The sequence below is a fragment of the Lutra lutra genome, chromosome 9 (assembly GCF_902655055.1).
Source record: "Lutra lutra chromosome 9, mLutLut1.2, whole genome shotgun sequence".
Taxonomy (NCBI): domain Eukaryota; kingdom Metazoa; phylum Chordata; class Mammalia; order Carnivora; family Mustelidae; genus Lutra; species Lutra lutra.
The window spans coordinates 133606204-133628056 of record NC_062286.1 but is presented as its reverse complement, the minus strand read 5'-3'; the positions used below and the strand labels follow the sequence as shown (position 1 = coordinate 133628056).

Sequence of the window (21853 nt, the reverse complement as noted above, 5' to 3'; positions counted from 1 at the left end):
GTGGCCCCCAGAAGGCCGAAGGGCGCGCGGCCCCGGGGCCGCGGAGCGTGGGGACTTAGCGTGGCACGTGTAGACCCCGGGGCCGTGACGCGAGGGATGCAGAGCCACTGGGGCCCCGGAGCGCGGGCGGGGGGTGGATGCACGTGATGAGGCGCGCGACCTGGGGCGGGGAGGGGGGAGGGCGCGCGGACGGCTCCGGGGCGGCGAGCGCGGGGGAGGCCGGGGTGGGCAGCTGGCGGCCAGGAGGCCCCGGGCGTGCGGTCCGGGTCGGAGCGCTGCCCACCCGGGCGCGAGACCCGCCGGAACCCGGCAGCAGGACGAGGCCCGCGCCGCGCTCTCCGCCGCACGCCCACTCTCCCCGCCCCGCGCGCAGTCCCCTCCCTCCGTCCCGCCTCCTGCCCCGTCCCTCCCTCGGCGGCTGCGGCGCGGCGCTCCCGGCGCACTCGGAGCCCGGCGGGGACCGGGACGCGGAGGCGGGGTGGCCGAGGGTCCGAGTGCGGGAGCTGAGCCGGGCCCGGGGGCCGAAGTTTGCCCGCGGCTCCGGGAGGCGGCCCGGGCGGCTCCCAGCCCCTGCTCGCGCCCTCGCCCGGGACCCGCCGGCCGCCCGGGGGAACGGCAGCCGCGGCCGGGCCAACTCCGCCGCGGGGACGCCGTGACGGGAACTTGAGGTGGGAACTTTGCGCGCGGCGGCCTCGCCGAGCGCCGCCGATCGGCCCCCAGCGCCTGTACACTCGGGCTCGGGCTCGGGAATTGGGGGCTGCACGTGGCCGTGAACCCTCGGCTCCCCTGCAAGGGCACCGAAAGCCGCGGGGCGGGGAGGCGGGGGCGACCGGGGACCCGGGAGCGGCTGCGGGCGGCGGCGTGGGGCGCGCTCGCCGCCGTCACGGTGCGGGTCCGGCTTCAGTTTTTTCTGAGCCGTCTCCGGGGTGCGAAGTGCTGGACGTGCTCCGCCGAGGTGACGGGGCGGGGGGCGCCTCCTGGCTGTGGCAGAGGTTTCTGGATCCTGGGGGTGGGGGGGGGGAGTGTTGGGGGGAGGTGGAAGAGGGGGCGCCCACCTCTGGCTTATTCACTCCATCCTCGGGCACAGAATGGAGCATCTCCACCAGCGGGCTTTATTCATTTACTCATTCATTCATTTACTCAGCTAGCTTTTATCGAGCGCCCACTGTGTGCTAGGCGCTGGGGATTCCAAGGCAGCTGTGTTCACTGGAGGCTCTAGCATCTTCTAGGGAGAGTGGGTGGCCGCCTCCTCAGCTTCAGGGGCTCCATACCCGGGAGGGGCTCAGCCTGGATGGACAGGAGTGTTTGGGTAAGGAAGGAAAAGAGAGAAGTTCTTTCATTCATGGATTGGACAAAGAGGGATTGAGCACCTACTATGCACAGCTCACTATGCCAAGGGCCCAACATGCATTATTTCATTCATTTAGGGAGCAGTTAGTAAGGTGTTGAGCTGGGACGAGAACACTGAAGCAGAGGGATGGGATCAGAGGGAAGCATCTTGCAGCTTAGAGAGGAGTAGGGGTCAAGCCCAAGCCCTTGCCTTGAGGAGGTCCGGGGCTGCCCCACTGCAGCAGCCCCCAGGTGTATATGCAGAAGCAGAATGGCCTTGCCTCCATTCATAGAATGCAGTCATTCCCAAAGAGAGCGGGACAGCTGGACTAGGTTCTCGGATAGGACAAAAATGTCTTCAAAAATCTCCTTAGGGGAGGCTGATCATGGAGAGGCAGTGTTGAGAAATACTGAGCTAACCCGACCGATGAAGGCAGGCTCCCACCGAGAAGGGTTTATTAAAGTTGTCTGTTCAGCAGGCATTTTCTGAAGCACTTACGGGGTGCCAGCCACCAAAGTCACCCAGATGCGGACATCTCTGTCACTGGTACCTTGAGATAGGGGCAGGGGGAAGTGCCATGAGGGAACAGGAATTGCTCTGATTCATTTTGGGGTGGGGGGTTCCTGCCTCAATGAATCTGACCAGAGGTTTATTCACTAGGGTGTGTCTGATACCCCACACATGACTGCAGTCAGAGTCCCTGTGGGGAGCAAGTCTCCAAGGGAAGTCTGACCTGCTGGGGCCCCGGGACGCTGTGAGCCATGTGGCCAGGGCTCTTTCTCTTTCTTGAGTGGATTTCTTGGGTTCTCCCAGACCTGAGCTTGCCCTGGTGTCTTCTGTCTCGGACCTCTGCAGAGGCCCCTGCTGAGTGGGGAGTGAAGGAAGGTGTGTCCAAAAGACAGGCTAGGATGATCCCTGGGGACGGACCTTATGGGTCATTCCCTAACACAGCCCATTCCAGTGGAAAGATGTCTGTCATGAAACATGCTCCAAACCCGTGGGGAGCTGTGAGTGGGCTGGAAACAAGGCAGCCTTGATCCCTGTCCCAAAGTTTAAGAACCCAGGCTGGGGGCACCCTGGAGCCTGGTCAGGACAGACGTGGGAGCCCAGCTCCAGTCCCACTGCCGCTTGGAATTCTCTAAATTGGACACACAGCGGGGCCCCGGCAAGAGGCTTGCCAGATGCCCCCCGGGAACGTGAGAGCAGAGAAATGTGTCCTGGATGCAGGACATAAACACTCCAATCAGAATGAAGGAATTAATCCCCCACACCCCCGAAAAAGTATCCTGACGGGGCTGTCTGAATACATCATGAAGCATCAGCACTTCCGGTGGCCGAAGACATGGGGGAATCCACTCTTGGTTGATTTGTTAAACCCAGAAATGGAGTCCCTGGGTGGGAAATGGTGGCCACATAGAATGAACGAGAAGGGGTAGGCAGGGAAGTCTAGCGGCAAAGCACTCAAATCACTGTGGGCCGTTTTGATGACATAGACAGTATGTGGTTAACAAAATCGGGACACAAAGGAACGTGCCACAGACAGAACCTGCATTTGGCCTCAGATTTGTGCCTGCTCTCTGGGGACTTTGCCCCACACCTGCATCTCCCCAGGCAGGCAAGTGCAGCCAGGCTCTCCCTCCTTCCTCACCGGGCCACCACCGCTTACCACACACGCTGCAGCCTTAACGCTTCCTGAGGGCTGGAGGGACTGAGAACGCAGGTGTCCCCCTCCGGCTGCATGGGTCCACGATGCTTCCTTCCCCCCCAGGCTGGTTCCTCCGCTGATGCCTGTGCTCCCAAGTTTCCCCGCTGCAAGGAGGCAAATAGAAAAGGACCCTTGGCTCCCACCCCAAAACACATCCCGGTCGAAGGCAAATGTGCATTTGCTGTTATTTTGCCAGAAGCAGAACAAGGAGGCTCCAGAGGCCACTTGGTCTTTTTATGGAGACTCTGGCACATTTTCTTTTGGGGGGCAAGTGGCGATGGAGGGAAAAGCCTGGCTCCCAGCAGCTACATCTTCGGCTACATCTACGTCTTCGGCCCCAGCTCTCGGAGCAGGGCTGAGATCCTTCCGGTGTTGTTGCATGGTGATGAGGATGGACAGCAGGTAGCTAGGCAAGACAGATTCTCCATGCTGGTGCCGCATCTCTGGGCGGTCCAGCACGCTGGGACCCGGGCCAGCCTACTGGCTGGATCCATTTTGATTAACGTTTTAATTGGGAATTAATGCAGCATGACCCGCCTCTGAGTCAGCCCGGCCAGGAGCCCTAACCCTGACAGATGAAGCCACACTGGCAGGAGAAGGGCATCGTGGGGAGATCTCAGAGCGAGGGAACGCCACAGGCTGAGAATCATGATGGGAAAGGAAGAAACCAAAGCCCGAGTTGCTCAGGAGAGAAACGCTTTTCTTTTAGAAAGTTGCCTTTGAGCTTGTGTTCATTCCCTCCTGCCACAATATTACCACCACGTTAGTGGCTTAAAGGAACACAAATTTAGCATCTTACAGAATGAGGGATCAGGAGTCCAAAATGGGACTCCCTACCCTAAAGTCAAGGGGCCAGCAGGGTTATGTTCCTCCTGGGGGAGAATCCATTTCTCTGCCCTTTCCAGCTTCTGGAACCTGCCTGCACCCTTGGCTCCTGGCCCCATATCACTCTGACTGCTGCTTCCACTATCCCATCCACTTCTCCAAACCTGACCCTCCTGCCTCCCTCTTAAAGGATGCTTGTGACTACATGCACCCCTCCCCGATAATCCAGGATTATCAAAATAGTCATATTTTATTAGTCTCCCCAGCAAAATCTCTTCTGCCACATAAGGTCACACATTCTCAGGGTCTGAGGATTAGGACATAGACCTTTGGGGCGGTCCGTTATTCTGCCTATCACAGGGGTATGCCTCATCAACTTATGTTACAGATGGGGAAACAGAGGCTCAGCTGAGGGGGTGATGACATCAGTACCAATGTAAGAGGAGAGCCAGCACCAAAGCCCCACTCTGGAAAGTGTTTTCCACTTCACATGCCTCCTTTAAGAAAGGAAGTGTGAGGGGAGGTGACAAGCTTGCTACACAGAAGCCATTCTAGCAAACACAGAGCCCGAACATGTGCAGACACAGCTCCAAGTGCTCACAGAAAATGTGATGGTGACTGCAATTTGTAGCTGAGAACACACAGGCAGAGAGAGGTGAAGTCATTTTTGCAAGGGTGCACAGCTAGAAAGTAGGGAAGCAGGCAGGCAGGCAGGCCCAGAGGCCACACCCTCACCTCTGACAGTGTTTACGGCACCGGCACCGGGAGAGCTCTCCACCCGGAGGCCAAAATGGCAACTCAGAATTTGACAGCTCAGTGGTTTTGTTGATATCTTGCTCTGCTGTGTGCAAATATACACTAGCAATCAATGTGTTTCCCCCAGCCACGGTGACTGCCTGCTTCTCCCCATCACAAAAGATTTTCCAAAAGCTCATCCATAGACACGGAGAAGAGAGATCCAGTCCCTAGGTTGCAGCAGGAGGTAGAGACCTACCCCTTCTCCTGGGAGCTAGTAATCCAGGGAGATGGTCAAATGCAGATGTCAGAGAGTCCTATAGGTGTAGACTGATTCTGGCTTTGTCACTTATATCAGCAGAGTCCTGAGTTTTTATTTAGCAAAGCCTCGATTTCTTCATCTATAAAATGGGGGTGTTAGTGGTCATGCCTGAAAGGCTCACTCGATGAAGGCTCTTAACACAGCGCATAGCATTTAGTATGCAATTAAGGGTGGCTGTGGTTGTCGTCATTACAGCACCATGAGGGAGTGTCCCCCCTCCCACTCTCGGAAGAGGGACAGAGAGCTACGTCCCAAGGGAGGGGCACAGGGCAGGAAGAACAGAGTCAAGAGAGACCCATGGTTTGTTAAAAATACCAGGAGGTATTTTAGCAGTTCGAATCAGTGCACACCAGTTTATGGAACCCGCTCATAACCTTGATGGGAGGTGGCGATGGGGGGTCAGCGATCAGGTGACACTGCTAATCCCCACAGCAACCCTCCATTCACCAGAGCCTCACAAGAGCCCTGTGAGCTCGTCATGCTTCTCCTTTAGGGAGAAAAGAGGCTCAGAGGGGGCCAGTGACACAGTGGGTGCAGATGGCTGTCTCAGGCCAAAAGGTCATTAGCAGGAGCAGCTGCAGTGGCCAGACCAGCCTGACCTGGACCTTCGTCCCATCCCACTCTCCCCTCCTACTCCCACCCCCAGGTCTAGCCCCTCCATTCGCAGCAGACGCTGACCACACAGCAGCCTCTGCCACCCAGAACTCCTTACGGTTTCAATGACCATTAATCTTGGAAATGAGTACTCAGCCCTCCGTCAGAGCTGGTGCACATCATCTTCCAAGAGGAAGGAAAAGAAGTTGCACGGGGAGTTTCAGCAGTTCCGTGGGGTCCCAAAGGGGAATTTGATCGAGGCAGCCCCAAGGCAGAAGGAAGATTTTTCTCTCAGAGCAGAAGGGTTTCTCCTTCTCCAGTGAAGTTCCCCCAAGATTGGGACCCACAGAGCTTTCCAGGACCCCCAAAAGGTGGAGAAGTTGGTCAGGGGGTTCCCCACCAAAGTCCAGAGCCGCTCTTGAAGCCCCCGGCCCCGCAGGAGGTGTGGGCTACAGGTATTTAAGGCACACTCTCTTTTTGTCTGTCTTGAACTTGATCGTACATGAGCATCCGTAAGGGAGCCTGTCAAAAATGCCAATTCCTGGGCACCCCCCACACTCCAGGATTCTGACTACGAAGGTGTAGGGATGGTCCTCCAAATCTGTGTCTCCCCTGAGCACTCGGGCAATTTAGAGCCTGGTGGCTTGGTTGGTTTCCTGCTCTTCATTTTTCTTTACCTGGATTAAATCCCAGAGTTGTGTTAACCACACTCTTCACTTCGTGCCACTGTTCATCCCTGACCTGTGCCAGGCTGTTTTATTCATTGTTTTCTCGTTCCACACACCCCCTTCCCCTTGCTTCTCCTGTTCCCTTGTCCTGCCAGCCACCCTCTCCGCAGTGGATATACATCCTTCCTTGTGCTTGAGTCTGTCAAATTTGTAATGTGTGTGTGTATGTGTGTGTGTGTGTGTGTTCATTTACATAAATAGCATAGTGCTATAAACTTCTGTTTCTTTTGCACTCGGCATCATGCTTTCAAGATCTAAATGTGTTGCTAAACCTACATCTAGTTCAATGCTTCTAATTCCTGTGCGACATATAGGAGTCCACCATCTGTGTCTACCACGACTCACTTGTCCATCTCACCCGACCCCCATCCCTCACCTGCCCACCCCCACCCTGGCCCCAGCATGGACACCAGGGGACCCCAGGCAACACAGGACCGGCATTCTTGTACTTGGGTCCTCTCTTGGATCTGAATCCCCAGAAGCAGACCTCGAGTCAAGGTTCTGTGTGCAAATGATCTATTATTGTGTCCCACACCCCCTGGGGTCCCAGGTCTGAGAAATACACCCAGGACTGGGATTGCTGGTTCATACAGCAGCAACACGCTTGTATCGGGCAGTACTTCCTCCAGCAGGGAGCTCTGGGGCTCAGACCAATGCCAGGTTCCAATCCCATTGGATCAGGTCAAGAAAGGAGTCACCCTTGGCAGGTGGAGAGAAAGATGACAGACCTCCCTCGTGGTTAAAAATACAGCGGGTGTCTGTTGAGGGTCCACTGTGTGTCAGGTATTAGGCCAAGCACATAACCCAGGTCATCTGCCTTGGTCTTCACCATGACACAGGGAGGTAGGAGCTTTTCATATCCCCATTTTACAGATGAGGACAGTGAGTCTCAGAGGTAAGACATGACTTGCCCAAAGTCAGAGTGACTGGCCTTGAGCCCAGGTCTCCAGGTTTCAAAGTGCATGGGCTCTTCTGCTTCCCCAGGTTGGAGTAGTCAGCAAGCTGTCCCCCAAGCTGGAGTAGGACCTGCTTTTTCTGAATCTCCCCAATATTGCTATCTTAACTGAGCAGCTGAAAACAGCACAACCTCCTTACCTCACATTTTGGGAGACAGACGTCTCAAATGGGCCTTGCAGGGCTAAGATAAAGGGATCCACAGCCTGCATTCCTTTCTGGAGTCCAGGAACCAGGCCTTGCCTTTTCCAGCTTCTAGAGGCTGCCTGCTGTCGTGGCCCCTTCCATCTTCAAAGCCAGCGGTGGCCGGCCAAGTCTTCCTCACACCCCATGGCATCCGAAACGCTTTCCTGCCTCTCTCTTCCATCTTTTAAGGACCCTCATGATGGCGTGGGCCCCCAGAGAACCCAGGATCATCTTCCCGTCTGAAAGGCAGCTGACTGGCAACCTTAATTCCTCCTCACATGTAATCTAACCTATTCACAGATTCCAGGGATTAGGATCAGGGCATCTTGGTGGGGGCACAGCACTCCCTCTACACGTCTCCCTAGTGGGATCTACCTGCACTAGCCAGGCCCGGTGTGGAGTACAACTTCGACAAAAAAGTGGGTGCTGAGTGCTGGGTGCTGGGCACTGGGAGTGCCTCAGCCTCTGGGCTCTGCCATTTCTCTGCTAGCCTGGCCCTCCTGTCCTCTGCAGCTCAGCCAGGTCAAAACGACCAGCAGAAACTACCACTACCACCACACACACACACACACACACACACACACACACTCATCAAGGCAGCTTTGGTGTGGTCTGCCTCCGTCCATCCATCCATCCACGCAAACCACCCTCATCCCTACTCTCTCTCCCTGATTTGCCCATCTGCCCTCCGGTCCACAATCCCACAGCCAGCAAATGCTGCCTCTACAGGAGGCTCACCAAAACGCCACCTAGTGTCTCCTCCGTGAATGGCACCACTGGAATCCATTCTCTCCCCTTCACCACACTCCCCTCCCACAGCAAGTCTTAGCAGCAATTCCTCCAAAGTCCATCTGGAATGCAGCCAATTCTTAGTCCCACTTCAAGCCTTAGCTGACTCTTTCAAGAATGACTACAGAGAATGCCAGCCTGTTTTCCCCAGCCCACCCATAGTCTACTCTTGAGGACCACCACCCCCCCACCCGACTAAACCCCAGCCCATGTCATGGCCCACTAGGCTCTGTTCCATCTGGTGTCTGCTAACTTTCTCCCACTCAACTTCTCCCACCTTCCCCTCACTCACTGCATCCAGCCACTCGGCCTTCTCTTGGCTTGACCACCCAAGCCCACCCGCAGGTCAAGGAGCAAGCTCTTCCCATTCCCTCAGCCTTAGACACCCTTCTCCAGGTCCTCATAGGGCTGGCTTGTTCCCATCCAACCTCAGCCCCGAGGTCGTCTCCTCCGAGAAGCCCTCCCAGACCACTCCAGCTCCTCTTGCTATCATGTTCTTGCTCTATTTCCTGAAATGATCTGTGTACTTACTTAGAGACCACCTCTGCCACTAGAATGTCCACCCCCAGAGGACAAGGGCTGTGTCTGTCTTGGTCTTTGCTGTGCCTGTAGATCTGGCCCAGACCCAACACGTGGTAAGTGTTGAATGACAGCTCAGGACTCCTTGTCATCTTCAGTATCACAGCCCCTTTCTCAAATGGCTTTCTCTTCCTAAGCATCCATAGACCCTCAGAGACAAAATCACTAAACTCCATCATGCTCTAGGACTGACAGACCCAACACTGTAGAGAAATGTTAAAAGACCAAACTTCTCACGAGGGTATTGGGCTGGGTGAAAAGTGACATTGTTTTCTAGAAGCAGGGCTTTGGGGCCTGTTTGATTTATGAACTTCGCCTGAGACACTAGAGTCTAGCAAGCAGAGCCATCCCCCCGACACACACCCATCAAACTGGGTGTCCCCAAGACCCAAGGCCAGGGAGAAGTTTGCCCATTCCCCATCTAGCAAATCCCAGCACCTGGCCTCCTGTGAGCAAGCAGCCTGCGCGACGCGGGTTTTCTCCTTCTCCATGCTAAATGGTATGCTGAGACAGGATAACTTTGCACATAGGAGATGCTGAGCCTTTAACTCACAACTGACAAGGGTCATGAGAGAAAGAAATGAGGGATCGCTAATTGGGGGAGCTCTGTGCCAGAGGGAGAGCTGGAAGCTTAAAAGAAGACATTTTGTCTGTAAGAGGTGATTACAGCCGAGGGAGTTTCACAAGGGCTCTTCCAGGCTTACAGGACCAGAGGAAGGTTCCTTTCCCTCTGTCACCATTCTTGCCAAACAGAATGTCACTTTTCCTCTTGTCTCTGGTGGCAAAGATAAAGCAGCCGAACTGAAAAGCAGTACCACTCATGTGAAGTGCCTAAAAGGGATTATTCTCGCTCCTCCAAGGGATTCTGGCAGGCTGTGCCCTAGGAGACGGGTTCCAATTTTAGGTGAAGTTAAGAAACATACTCAACACTCTAAAATCAGATCATTTTCATTTCAAGCGCAGGTGTACTTAGTTTTCTATAACCCAATCTGTGAAACTGTAGCTTTCCCCAGAGATAAATGAGTGGAGGCATGATTTGCTTTATGTACAAGAATTTCTGTTAGGAAGGATCGTGTTTCTTTCTTTTTTTTTTTTTTTAAAGATTATTTATTTATTTGACAGAGAGAGATAGATCGCAAGTAAGCAGAGAGGCAGGCAGAGAGAGAGGGGAGGAAGCAGGCTCCCCGCGGAGCAGAGAGCCCGATGCGGGGCTCCATCCCAGGACCCTGGGACCATGACCCAAGCCGAAGGCCAAGGCTTTAACCCACTGAGCCACCCAGGTGCCCCTGAAGGATCGTGTTTCAATGGACCTCCCTACCCCAGCTCCTGTTGAATACTTTCTTACCCATACAGGTGTGTGTGTGTGTGCACGTATGCATTTTCCCTACACGTGTCCATGGCACAGATCAACACTCAGGTATTAGAAATGGAATTGATAGACTTTGCTGGTACCACTTGTTTCCATGGGGGACTGGGCTGGGGGGAGGGATGATGAATTTTTAAAAAGTAGAGTATTAGACTCTTACTCCCTTTCTATAGATAAGCTTCATTCTGGAGAGCTCGGTGGCTATAATCTGGGGGTCTCAAACTCAAATGCCTGCGGGGGCTAGGAGCGGAACATCCAAGAATGAAGGAGAGTGAGTATTAGGAAAACAACTGGTAAGGGTGGGGATTGTGGTAGATTGCCACGTGCATGCCCTGCCTACGGGGAGACAGTCATTTCTCAGCTGGAATTTAGGCCACATGTTGCCTAATAGTCTGATTTTTCAAGAGAAACCAAGAATATACATTTTTACAGAAAATTCCTCAATTTTCAGAATCTCCTCCAAGCCAGGCAGAATATCTGTGAGCCAAATTCAGTCTGCGAGCTATGAATGAAAAAGCAACGTCATTCCAGTGGCACGTACCCTTAGTTAGCTTTGAGGGCTGAGAAGGAAGGAGCCCGTGTAAATGGGTATTTTGACCTCAGGTTTCCGGAAGTGTCTTCCTCATGTTGGCCTCATTCAGCAAATCATTCAGCAGCTACTTCTTTGAGCTTTTATACTGCTGGGCACAGAGATTCAGAGCTGAGCAGAGCCTGGTTCTTGCCCTACAGAGCAAGCAATCTCGTACAGGAGTCGGGCTTGCATAGTTATAGTAAGGTTGATGATCAGATACAGGGGTGGGAGGACTTGATTTAGATGGAAGAGCCAAGGAAGGCTTCCTAGAGGAGTGGTCATCCCTGTCCAGCTCACCCCTATAGCCTCAAGACGTTGGATGGTATACAGGCAACTATGGCACTGTTGTGATAATTGTGCATTTCTCTGGACCCTGCCTCTTACTTACAGCCGATGATACAGGTTTTCCACTTACGGAAGCAATACAAGGTGTCCCTGGAAGGTAAACAGAAATAGTCATAATAGACAGCGAGGACCAAGCGCCTCCTGTGGGTCAGGCACTGTGTTGGTAAATGCTCTTAAGCACATGATTCGTTCAATCTTCTCAACAATCCTACAAAGTAGGCGAAATGGTTGTATCCACTCTACAGATGAGGAAATTAAGAAGCATGCCCAGACCACGAGGCTCCAGAGTCTGTGCTTGCAACCACAAGTGCTTGGAAGTCCAAGTTCAGGGTGCCGCTGGGGTTGGCTTCGGGTGAGGACTCTCTTCCTGGCTTGTAGGTGGCTGTCTTCTGTGTCCCCACTTGGTGGAGAGAGGGAGCTCTGGTGCCTCTTCCTCTTCCCATAAGGGCACTGATCCCACCCCTCATGACCTCAGCTAAAACCTAAGCACCCTCCCCTCTGCCTGCCTATACTGACCCACAGGGGTCAGGCCCTCCCTATGAGTTGGGAGGAGGAGAAGGGGGGACACGGTTCTGTCCCCAGCACTGAATACCGGCGAGTGGGCACCGTCAGCCCAGACTCAGGCCTCACTGAGGGTCTCTCTTCCCTACTCCACCCCAGGCGCAAGGGGGATGTGAAAGCCCAAAATGACCCTCCTACCGGGAGACAACTCCGATTACGACTACAGCGCCCTGAGCTGCGCCTCGGATGCCTCCTTCCACCCGGCCTTCTTCCCGCAGGGCCAGTCCCTCAAGGGCGTCTTCTACCGCCGGGCGCAGCGGCTGCGGCCCCGGCCCCAGGACGCGCCCCGCCAGCCCGGCCAGCCCGAGGACCGGCGGCGCCAGATCATCATCAACGTGGGCGGCATCAAGTACTCGCTGCCCTGGACCACGCTGGAGGAGTTCCCGCTGACGCGCCTCGGCCAGCTCAAGGCCTGCACCAACTTCGACGACATCCTCAACGTGTGTGATGACTACGACGTGACCTGCAACGAGTTCTTCTTCGACCGCCACCCGGGCGCCTTCGGCACCATCCTGACCTTCCTGCGGGCGGGCAAGCTGCGCCTGCTGCGCGAGATGTGCGCCCTGTCCTTCCAGGAGGAGCTGCTGTACTGGGGCATCGCCGAGGACCGCCTGGACGGCTGCTGCAAGCGCCGCTACCTGCAGAAGATCGAGGAGTTCGCCGACGTGGTGGAGCGCGACGACGATGATGAGCCGCTGTCCAGCGAGGACCCCGACAGCGAGGGCCCGGCCCAGGGCGAGGGCCGCCTGGGCCGCTGCATGCGGAGACTGCGCGACATGGTGGAGAGGCCGCACTCGGGGCTGCCCGGCAAGGTGTTTGCCTGCCTCTCGGTGCTCTTCGTCACCGTCACGGCCGTCAACCTGTCCATCAGCACCCTGCCCAGCCTGCGGGAGGAGGAGGAGCAGGTAAGAGCCACAGCTGTGTGCGGGGGAGGCTCGCTGCCCGGAGGGAGAGTCTCTGAGTCCAGGAGACAAAACAGTCTGCTGGACCCCTCTCTCCGGAAGTCCGCCTCCTTCATGCTGGCGCGGTCACCTCCACCAGGAGGCCTTCCCTGACTGTGCCGGCTGAGCAGCATCTCCAGTCCCTTCTGACGTCCCCTTGACACGTGTGTTGTCCACCTCCACCTTCAAACACGAGCTCGGTGCCTGTCGTGGTCTGTGTTGTGCCCCCAGGGTGTAGAACAGTGTGGAGCATGGACGAGGCCCTCAGCCACTCTGTGGAAGGAGCAGATGAGTGAGTCCGGGAATGATGTGATGTTTATTGTGCCTGCCCCTGAGCCAAACGCAGGCTACATCAAGAATTATTTCACCCACATGAGCCCTATCTCAAGCTTCCTAATTCCCTTGTTTAAAAATATCCCAGATATTTTCTGGGTCTTGCATATAATTTTTATTGACAGCTGTGCGTGTATGCGTGTGTGCTCAAATAGCGAACATCTCTGTGTTAAGCAAGAGGATGTAAAATGTTTACTCCATGGCCTGGCCAAGGTGTGAGCTCCATTGTCAGGGGTGGCACTTGGCAGGCAGCTACCAGCAGCCAGGGGCTGGGCCGTGGTTCTCTCTACAGCTTATATTCTCAGTGACTCCCAGCAACCGTAAACAGGAGGCGTTCTCATACCCAGATGGCAGATGAGAACAGTGAGGCAGGGCAGTGTGCCCAGATGCAGGTCTGCCTGAGTCCAAGGTCTGTGCTCTTGACCAAAGAAGTACGGGTCCCACATGGTAGCCTGGACTTCATATACCCCCACAGAAGTGTGTGTTTGGCCCACACTGTGGTCCCTAAAAATTTCACTTGGTTGCCAACATTCAAAAGTAAAGCATCTTGCATTTAAAAATTCAAACTCTCAGCTCCTCAAAATGTATATGGTCAGGTCCCCTGGCCTGCTGTCCACACAGCAGCTCTGGGTGGAAGCTGAGTCTGTGGGAAATGTGTGCTCCCCAGTTCAGCTTCCTAATATATGAGACTTTGGGGCATTTAAGTTGGGAGCTTTTCCCCACATGGGGGTGGGGAGGGGGAGCATGGCAGGTTCTAGAAGCAAGTGTTAAGATAGACCAAAACATTCAGACAAGTACAAATTATATAAGCAATGGAGAAATAGGTATGGCTGTATGAACTCAACATGAATATCGTGCCGGCCAACATTTATTGAGCACCGGCTATGTACCCTGCATGCGCTGAGTGCTTCACAGGAACTCTCTGATGGAACATTGGAACCTCTTACCAGGCAAGGGTTTTTCCACATACATATATAATGCAGGAACAGGTGGCAATGGCTATTGCATTTATAACACATGGAGAGGGGATGGGTTTCTGACACTTTTTTATACACGGATTTTTAAAGTGAGTATTAAAAAAGTAACACTCAACCAGTAAAATTAATTTTTGATGAGAAGGGGGAGTGATGAGGAGGGCGGAGCTAGAGCCCAGTGGCCTGAATTTGAATCCCACGTGTCCACTCGGGCTGCACATCTGTGGGCAAGTTACCTACCCCCTCTGTGCCTCAGTTTCCTCACATGGCCATTGGGGCTGCACAGAGTCTCACCTCACGATGTTGTGAGGATTCAGTGAGTGATTCCCCAGGAAGTGTCCAGAATAATGGCCGGCCCTGGAGCGTGTGGGCAGTGCTAACCGTAAGGGGACGTGTACCCGCCAAAGAAAGAGCGAGGAAATCCTCGTCATTTGAGACCTTCTGGAAGTACCTGCACACGCTATAAATTTTTTCTTTGCTCCAGCATCGGCAATCCTGACTTTATCAGGAAAATACTAATAAAGCTACTGTTTTAGTCACCTTCTGACACTTGCTTTTTTTTTTTAGGACACTTGGGCTTTTTCTTGATTCAGTGATAACACTGTTCTTTGACTTCATTTTGGAGACCAGTGGGGTTCACTGTTTCACTTGCTCCTTGAGCACACGTTCGAGGGCCCGCTGTGTTCAGGCATCGCCTGGCATGCAGGGGAACCAGGACAAGTGTTCCAGCTGCAAGGACTTCAGGTCCCATGGAGGAGGGTCAGTGACACCCCTGTGACCGTAAGTGTGAGTCACAACCGAATGGGGCTCTTATGAGAGGCCTGTCAACTGCATTGGGGATACTTGGAGGAGGCCCACTCCAGGAAGGCCTCCTAGAGGAGGAGGCTTCCCATCCCAGAGGGCTGAAACCTCATGGCCCACTGAGTGCTAGTTCATTTCTGCAGCCTCTAACTTATTCCTAGAGAGAGAGCTGCTAGCATGAGTCTCATAGAACCCAGCTGTGCCCAGGAATGACAGATGCCCCAGGCTAAAACCACGTGTGCCTTTCTGCTCTGCCACAGGCCGCTTTGAGACTGAGCTCCAAAGCCACTGGGCATGGGCTCCCATCCAGTTCCATGCCAGACCAGAGGGACAAGCAGACAGCCCGCATGCCAAATGCAGCACACAGACATGTTTGAATGGCCCACAGAGTGTTCTCTTTGTATTGATTTAAAACCCAGGAGATTTCATGCTAAAGTCCAGACTTCCAGGCTTTCTGAAAACTTCAGCGTGGCAGCGGCCTCCAGCCTGAATTCTCCAGGCGCAGCCATCAGGAGGTACCTAGCAGGACAGCTGTGCTCTCTGGCTGGCCTCCACCCCACCTGGCCCAGCTCCCTCGGGTTCCCCTTGCCCACCTGGCCCTGAGTTGGCACTCCCATCTAAACGCCAGTCCCATGAGCTTCCATCCATCCTGGTGACAAACGCGAATTGGTCACTTGTCACATGTGGGGCTGTTCCAGGCACTGGGGTCCTGAGAGCTAACAGCACACGAGCTGCCCCTCCCTGAGGGGCTCTAATCTGCTGGGGCAGAAGAGCAGGGGAGGCAGAGGGTGGAAACAAACATGATACATAAGTGACTTATAAAGCATTTTAAAAGATGAGGAACCCTCTGAATAAACAGAATAGGAAAAGGAGAATCAGGGTGGAAGATAAAGGGAGAAGGGACTGGTAATGGAGGGGGTCATGAAAGGCCTCCCTGGGGAAGCGATATTGGAGCAAAGAGCAGGAAGAAGGGAAGGTAGAGCCATGTGGGTATCTGGGGGAAGAGGACCCCTGCAGGGGGAGCAGAAACTCAAGGCCTGGCTTGGAGGTGAGGGGAGCCTTGGGGAGTGGGGATAGGCTGGAGAACACGAACAAGGCAGGCAGGGGGCTAGGAAGTGGGAGAGGTGGCAGCCAGGCCGTATGTGCCCTCGGAGGACTCGAGCAATCTCTCCCGAGCCATGGAGGGTGGTGAGCAGAGAAGGCACGGGATCTGATTCACATTATGTGCTCAGAATAAACCGTAGGGACCAGGGATCCCGGGAAGGAGGTGCCTGCAGCTATCCAGGCAAGAGAGGATGGTGGCTGGACCAAGGTGCGGGCAGCAGACAGAGGAGAAGAGGTTTGATTCTGGAATCATTTTAAAGGAACAACCAAGGTGATTTCCTGAGGACTATGTGAGAAGTGTCAGAATGAGCCTGAGAATCCCATCCTGAGCAACTGGAAAGGTGGGATTGCTAAGAAGGGAAAGCACTGGTGGGCAGGTGTGCAGGAGACACTAAGAACCGGAACAGGCTAAAGCTTAATTGTTTCCACCCCCAAAAAAGAAATGATAACTATGTGACATGATAAAGGTGTTAGCTTAAGGCTACAGTGGTAATCTTATTGCAATATATAGACGTATCAAATCAACATGTGTACCTGAAACGGACACAATATCATATGTCAATTACATCTCGGTAATAATAATTTTTTTTAAAAAAAACAGCAGCCCGGTTTGGGACATGATGAGTTTGAAACGCCTATCAGACACCCTAGAAGTGACATCCAGGAGGCAGTCCTTCTGGGGTCTGGAATCCAGGCGCAGCAGGTGTGGGCTGGCAAGAGAGAGGTGAAGAGGGGTTGTTGGAGGGACCTCAAGCCCTTGGCCTGGCCACGCCCCCCCCCCCAGGAGCCTCACTAGGGCGGGGCCAGGGCAAAGCACACCAGTCTGGCTGGTGGGACCACTGACCTCTGCCCCGACCTCCCCTCTCCCTCCCAGGGCCAGTGCTCGCAGATGTGCCACAACGTCTTCATCGTGGAGTCGGTGTGCGTGGGCTGGTTCTCCCTCGAGTTCCTCCTGCGGCTGATCCAGGCGCCCAGCAAGTTCGCCTTCCTGCGGAGCCCCCTGACGCTCATCGACATGGTGGCCATCCTGCCTTACTACATCACCCTGCTGGTGGACGGCGCGGCCGCGGGCCGCCGCAAGCCGGGCGCGGGCAACAGCTACCTGGACAAGGTGGGGCTGGTGCTGCGGGTCCTGCGGGCGCTGCGCATCCTGTACGTCATGCGTCTGGCCCGCCACTCCCTGGGGCTGCAGACGCTGGGCCTCACCGCCCGCCGCTGCACCCGCGAGTTCGGGCTCCTGCTGCTCTTCCTCTGCGTGGCCATCGCGCTCTTTGCGCCCCTCCTCTACGTCATCGAGAACGAGATGGCCGACAGCCCCGAGTTCACCAGCATCCCCGCCTGCTACTGGTGGGCCGTCATCACCATGACCACTGTGGGCTACGGGGACATGGTGCCCAGGAGCACGCCCGGCCAGGTGGTGGCGCTCAGCAGCATCCTCAGCGGCATCCTGCTCATGGCCTTCCCCGTGACCTCCATCTTCCACACCTTCTCGCGCTCCTACCTGGAGCTCAAGCAGGAGCAGGAGCGGGTGATGTTCCAGAGGGCCCAGTTCCTCATCAAGACCAAGTCGCAGCTGAGCACCATGTCCCACGACAGTGACATCTTGTTTGGAAGTGCCTCCTCGGACACCAGAGACAACAACTGAGCCCAGAGGACCGGTCCCGTCGCCACCGCCACCGCCAGGAGCCGCCCTCCCTGCCCCCTGCCCCCAGCTCTGCCTCCCCTCTGCGGTTTGAAGCTATCGCCGTCGCTCCCAGACGACTTCGAAGGCACGTGGGCTCGGAGCGCGGCCCCTGCATGGGACCAGCTCGAACCACACCCCAAGAAGGACGTCTGCAACAGCCACAGAGGGGTCCCCACCGCTCCACCTCCACAAGTGAAGCCGTAGCCGGTCAAGAGCCCAGCACACAGCTGTGTTGCCCCCCACCCCCACCCCGCCCCCATATCTGTTCCCCCCCCAATAAGGAGATGGCTTTGTTCTTTCTACCATGTAAATAACATGCCCAGCAAAGACTTGCTTTGTGGGTCCGCCCGGAGAAAAAAGGACAAATGACAACAGGAACGTGTGTGTTGAGTGTGGATCATGTGCAATTAAAGAAAACCGATGAAAAAGAGAAAATGCCTTCCATGGGGCTCCGAAGAGGGGAAGCTGTTTGCCAGCAAAGCCAGCCCGCGTGGGTACTGGGACCACAACTGGCCTGTTTGCTTGGGTCGTTCAGGCCTGGTGGGGCCCAGTGGGGTTAGAGAATAGGGAGAGAACAGACACTTTGGGGAAATTGTCAGTAAACACCGCATTCCCTTTCTGCTTTTCTTGGATTCCTCCCACCTCCTGGTCTCTCTTCCTCCCTCTTTCCTTCTCTTCTATCCTCTGTTTGCTTCTTAGGTGCTTTAGGGTTCTCAGACTTTTCCCCCAATGCACCCCAGTGGTTCAGTGGACACCAAGGGTCCTGTCCGCATTGCCAAATACAGGGGTGAAATCACTTCGTTTTATCTTTTAAAAATACTGTGGATTTTCTTCTCTATTCTACATTCATTTTAACATTCTTAAAAAAAAAAAATGCTTTAAATCACCTCCCTGGATATAAATCTAAATCTGAAGTGGGGTTGATGCTTTGGGAAGGTGGGTCATGGGCCCCCGGGCAGTCTGAGAGCCACTGTATGGGGTCCCCTAAGGCCTCCCTGTGTGGGGCCCCCTAAGGCCTCCCCATGCCCTCCAGAAGCCTCCTGAGCACCCTCCCAGCACCCTCCTGGCTACAATCTGCTCCTGATGCATGTTAGAGACGACCCCTATCCCCCTCACCCCCAACCCCCGCCAGCCAACAGATTTACTCAGCCCGAGGGCTCCAGAGCCCTTCAGTGCTAGGACAAGGAGGCGGCTTCACCCCCAGTATGAACCACAGCCCGGCTTCACCCCCACGGCTACAGCAACATGGCTTTCTTTATCCAAGCCTGCTGCTGCCTCGGCCGTGACCCCTCCCTTGGGCCGGCAGCAGGAAGCTCGCTCTGACACAGATCTGACCGTCTGACCTGGTGGCCTGCGTCCGCCAGGGGCCGCCCATGATATGGAGACTAAAACCCAGATGCCCTGAGGGACCCGGGCCCTGTCCTTCTCTCCAGCTTCATCCTGGCCTGTCTGCTTTGCTCCCTCCACAGACCACAGGGCCCTCCGGCTCTGCCGACACACCCAGCCCCTTCCCAGCTCCGGCTCACATCGGCAGATCCCTCTACCTGGAATGCCCTTCCCGAAGAACCCTCCACAGCTGGCCCTTCCCTCACTTCCCCGGCCACCTCTCTAAAGAAGGCACAGCAGCCCCTCCGTCTAACTCCTCCTCCCCTGCTTCGTCGTCTTCATCGCCCTGTCGACCTTCCAAGATGCCCCGTGTGTTCCCTGCCACTCGGTCACGGTCTGTCTCCTGCACGAGGTCAGTGCTACTCTGGCGCTGTGAGTCCCTACGGGGCAACGGCGCTCACTGCTGACTCCCAGCACCGAGCCCTGGACCCGAAATGTCTGGGGAGCAAATGAATGCAGGGAAACGGGAAAGACGGCCAAAAAGCAGAAAGGCCTTCAAGCACGTCTTCTCTCTGTCTTGGGTGGGGAGGCCTGGCGATCTTAGCCCCATGCACTGCGAGGCAGAGTGGAAATATCCTGTGAGTCACGAGGGCCTCGTTAAAGGCTCCCCTGACACCTGCTTCCCGTGACTCACGCCTGAAAAGGAAGTTTTCCATCTCATTAGCTCTACCTTCCCCAGCCTGGTGGGTGTCCCAGCAATTGGGCCCTGCCGTCATGGTAATAATACCTTAGATTTGTGGGATGACCTTTCTTTCCCCCTCCAAAGTGGCTGTGAGAGGCAGGAGACAATTGAAAATGCTAAACAGAGAGAAACATGACAGAGGGCCGTGTACAATGGAGCCCTTGAAAACTCAGTGGAGTGGAAAGCAAATACGTTTCGGGGTGGAGGAGGGACCCCCAAACGGGCCAGCACTGGCAGGGGAGCTGGGCCCCCCGCACATGGAGGGCAGAGTCTAGGGCTGTCCAGAGGAGGAGCTGGGGTCACAGAAGGGTTGAGACTTCTGCACCTTCTTGCACAGGTTCTGATGGGCGCTGGGTGTCCAAGACACCCAGACGTAGGCACCCTCCACACCTCCCCTGAGGGACAGAGGACCTCTAGACACGTGCACACCCAGAACGCAGCGTAGGGTCTTTGGCCCTAATTAAGAATTAAGAGGCCTTGGAACTCCTAACCAGCTGCTTCTAGGGCAAAAGGGACCAACTTAACGATGACCGCATTTGCGTTTTTTTCTGGCAATGTGGAATCTGACGCAGAAAGCCCAGCTGGAAATCACACTGAAAAACAACCCCGCTCATTGAAGCGTGGGGGCAAATTCCTTGCCCCTGCCCTAATGGGGCTTCCCTTTTGACCCTGGTACAGGCAACAGACCCCATACAGCTGGGAACGCGGTGTGCGAGTCACGACCCTAGGAGAAACAGCAAAGCAAGCCTTTCCAAATTTGTTTTATTTCTTGGGTCCCATGGTTATCCTCCATCTCCGATTTGGCTCTCGGTGCCTGCAAGACTCACTGCGGGGGGCTTGGGAAGGCAGATTTAACAGCCCGGATTCCCGGGCCCTACCCCTGAGCACGTTCAGGACTTCTCTCCTTGCGCACAGAATGTACAGGGAAGCCAAAAAAAGACCCAGTAATCAAGATCAATCATATTGTAATGCAGTTTTTTTTTAAATCAAAATTAGGGGCACCAGGCTGGCTCAGTCAGTGGAACATGTGACTCTTGATCTCAGGGTTGTGGGTTTGAGCCCCACGTTGGGTGTAGAGATTACTTAAATAAAATCTTTAAAAAAGAAAAAAAATCAAAATTAATGCCCCAAATCCACAATGAACTAAATATCAGAATTTTAGGTAAAGATGGGCTCTGCCTTTGCACTCACGTGATTCGGCCCCACGTGTTGCTCCCTCGTTCTGATCCTGCCCCGCCCCCTAGGCGTACCCTGAAAGACCCCTCCAACGGGCCGAGGGCTGGTTGTCCAAGAAGTGCAGGTGGGAGCCGTTAGCAACTGGCACCCACAGTTGCTGGGGCATGAGCGCCCATCCCACTGAGGGAGATGAGCGCAGGCACCAAGACCACCTCCCACCGCAGAACCAGAGCCCTGTGAACTGAAGGTGATAACTTCTGATGTTGGTAAGCACAGAGTTACCTGGAGAGGGGTAACTGGGACCAGGTAGAGAGAAGCCACTTAAGAAAGTCAGGGAAGGGGGCCGCCTGGCTGGCTCAGCCAGAGGAGCATGGGACTCTTGATCTCTGGGTTGTGAGTTCGAGTCCCACGTTGGGTATAGAAATGACTTAAATAAATAAAGTGGAGGGGAAAAAAAGAGGGTCAGGGAAGGTCTCTCTGAGGAGGTGGACTTTAAAGGGGATCTGGGGGAGAGGTGTGGATGGCAATCCAAGCCGAGGGGACAGCCCAGGCAAAGGTTAAGAGGTGAGGAAGATGGAGACATTGTCCAGTTGTCAAGGGAAAACGTGGGCATGGAAACTCATCCCTGCTGGGCACATCCTTCCTCCCAGGGAGAAAACGCAGATCTGCAAAGTGGACACTGAGCAAGTATTTCCAGCGAACTTTCTCTGAAATAGTCTTTGTCACAGCGGCTGGGGACAAGACAACCAAAAAAACAGAACTGGACCCAGCCCCTGCCCCAGAGGTGCTGATAATCTGATGGAGGAAAAGACACGCAAGTAGACATTTCCAGACACGTGGAATGATGGGCGTGCGGGCACGGGGGCTGTTGGAGCGTGAAGGAAGATGTCAAAGAAAGCCCGGTTTTCACGCAGATTTCCATTTGCTAAAATGGCGTCACGTATGTTTTCCTTCAGAAACAAATAAAGTGTTCCTCCTAACGCAAGTTCTATCTCTCCCACTCTGTCTCAGACCTCTCCCCATCCAGGCCTGTCAGCTTATAACGGGAATCTGTCCACTTGGGTCCCACACTGGGGCAGCCCCCAGCCTCTTGGTCCTGGATTGTTGCCAGAGCCTCCCCCCTGGTCTCCCTGCTCTCCCACCTCCCCTCTGCACAGCAGCAGAGGAGCCCCATTACAACCC

At 54.9% G+C, this 21853-nt stretch overlaps 1 protein-coding gene across 1 annotated transcript; it reads left to right on the top strand.

Moving 5' to 3' along the window:
- Positions 1-414: 414 nt before the first annotated feature.
- KCNG1 (potassium voltage-gated channel modifier subfamily G member 1) lies at positions 415-21643 on the top strand. Its single transcript, XM_047746713.1, has 3 exons — positions 415-668; positions 11690-12495; positions 16618-21643. Exons 2-3 carry the CDS (start codon positions 11716-11718, stop codon positions 17386-17388), a joined length of 1551 nt encoding a protein of 516 aa, XP_047602669.1. The 5' UTR covers positions 415-668; positions 11690-11715; the 3' UTR covers positions 17389-21643.
- Positions 21644-21853: the final 210 nt, after the last annotated feature.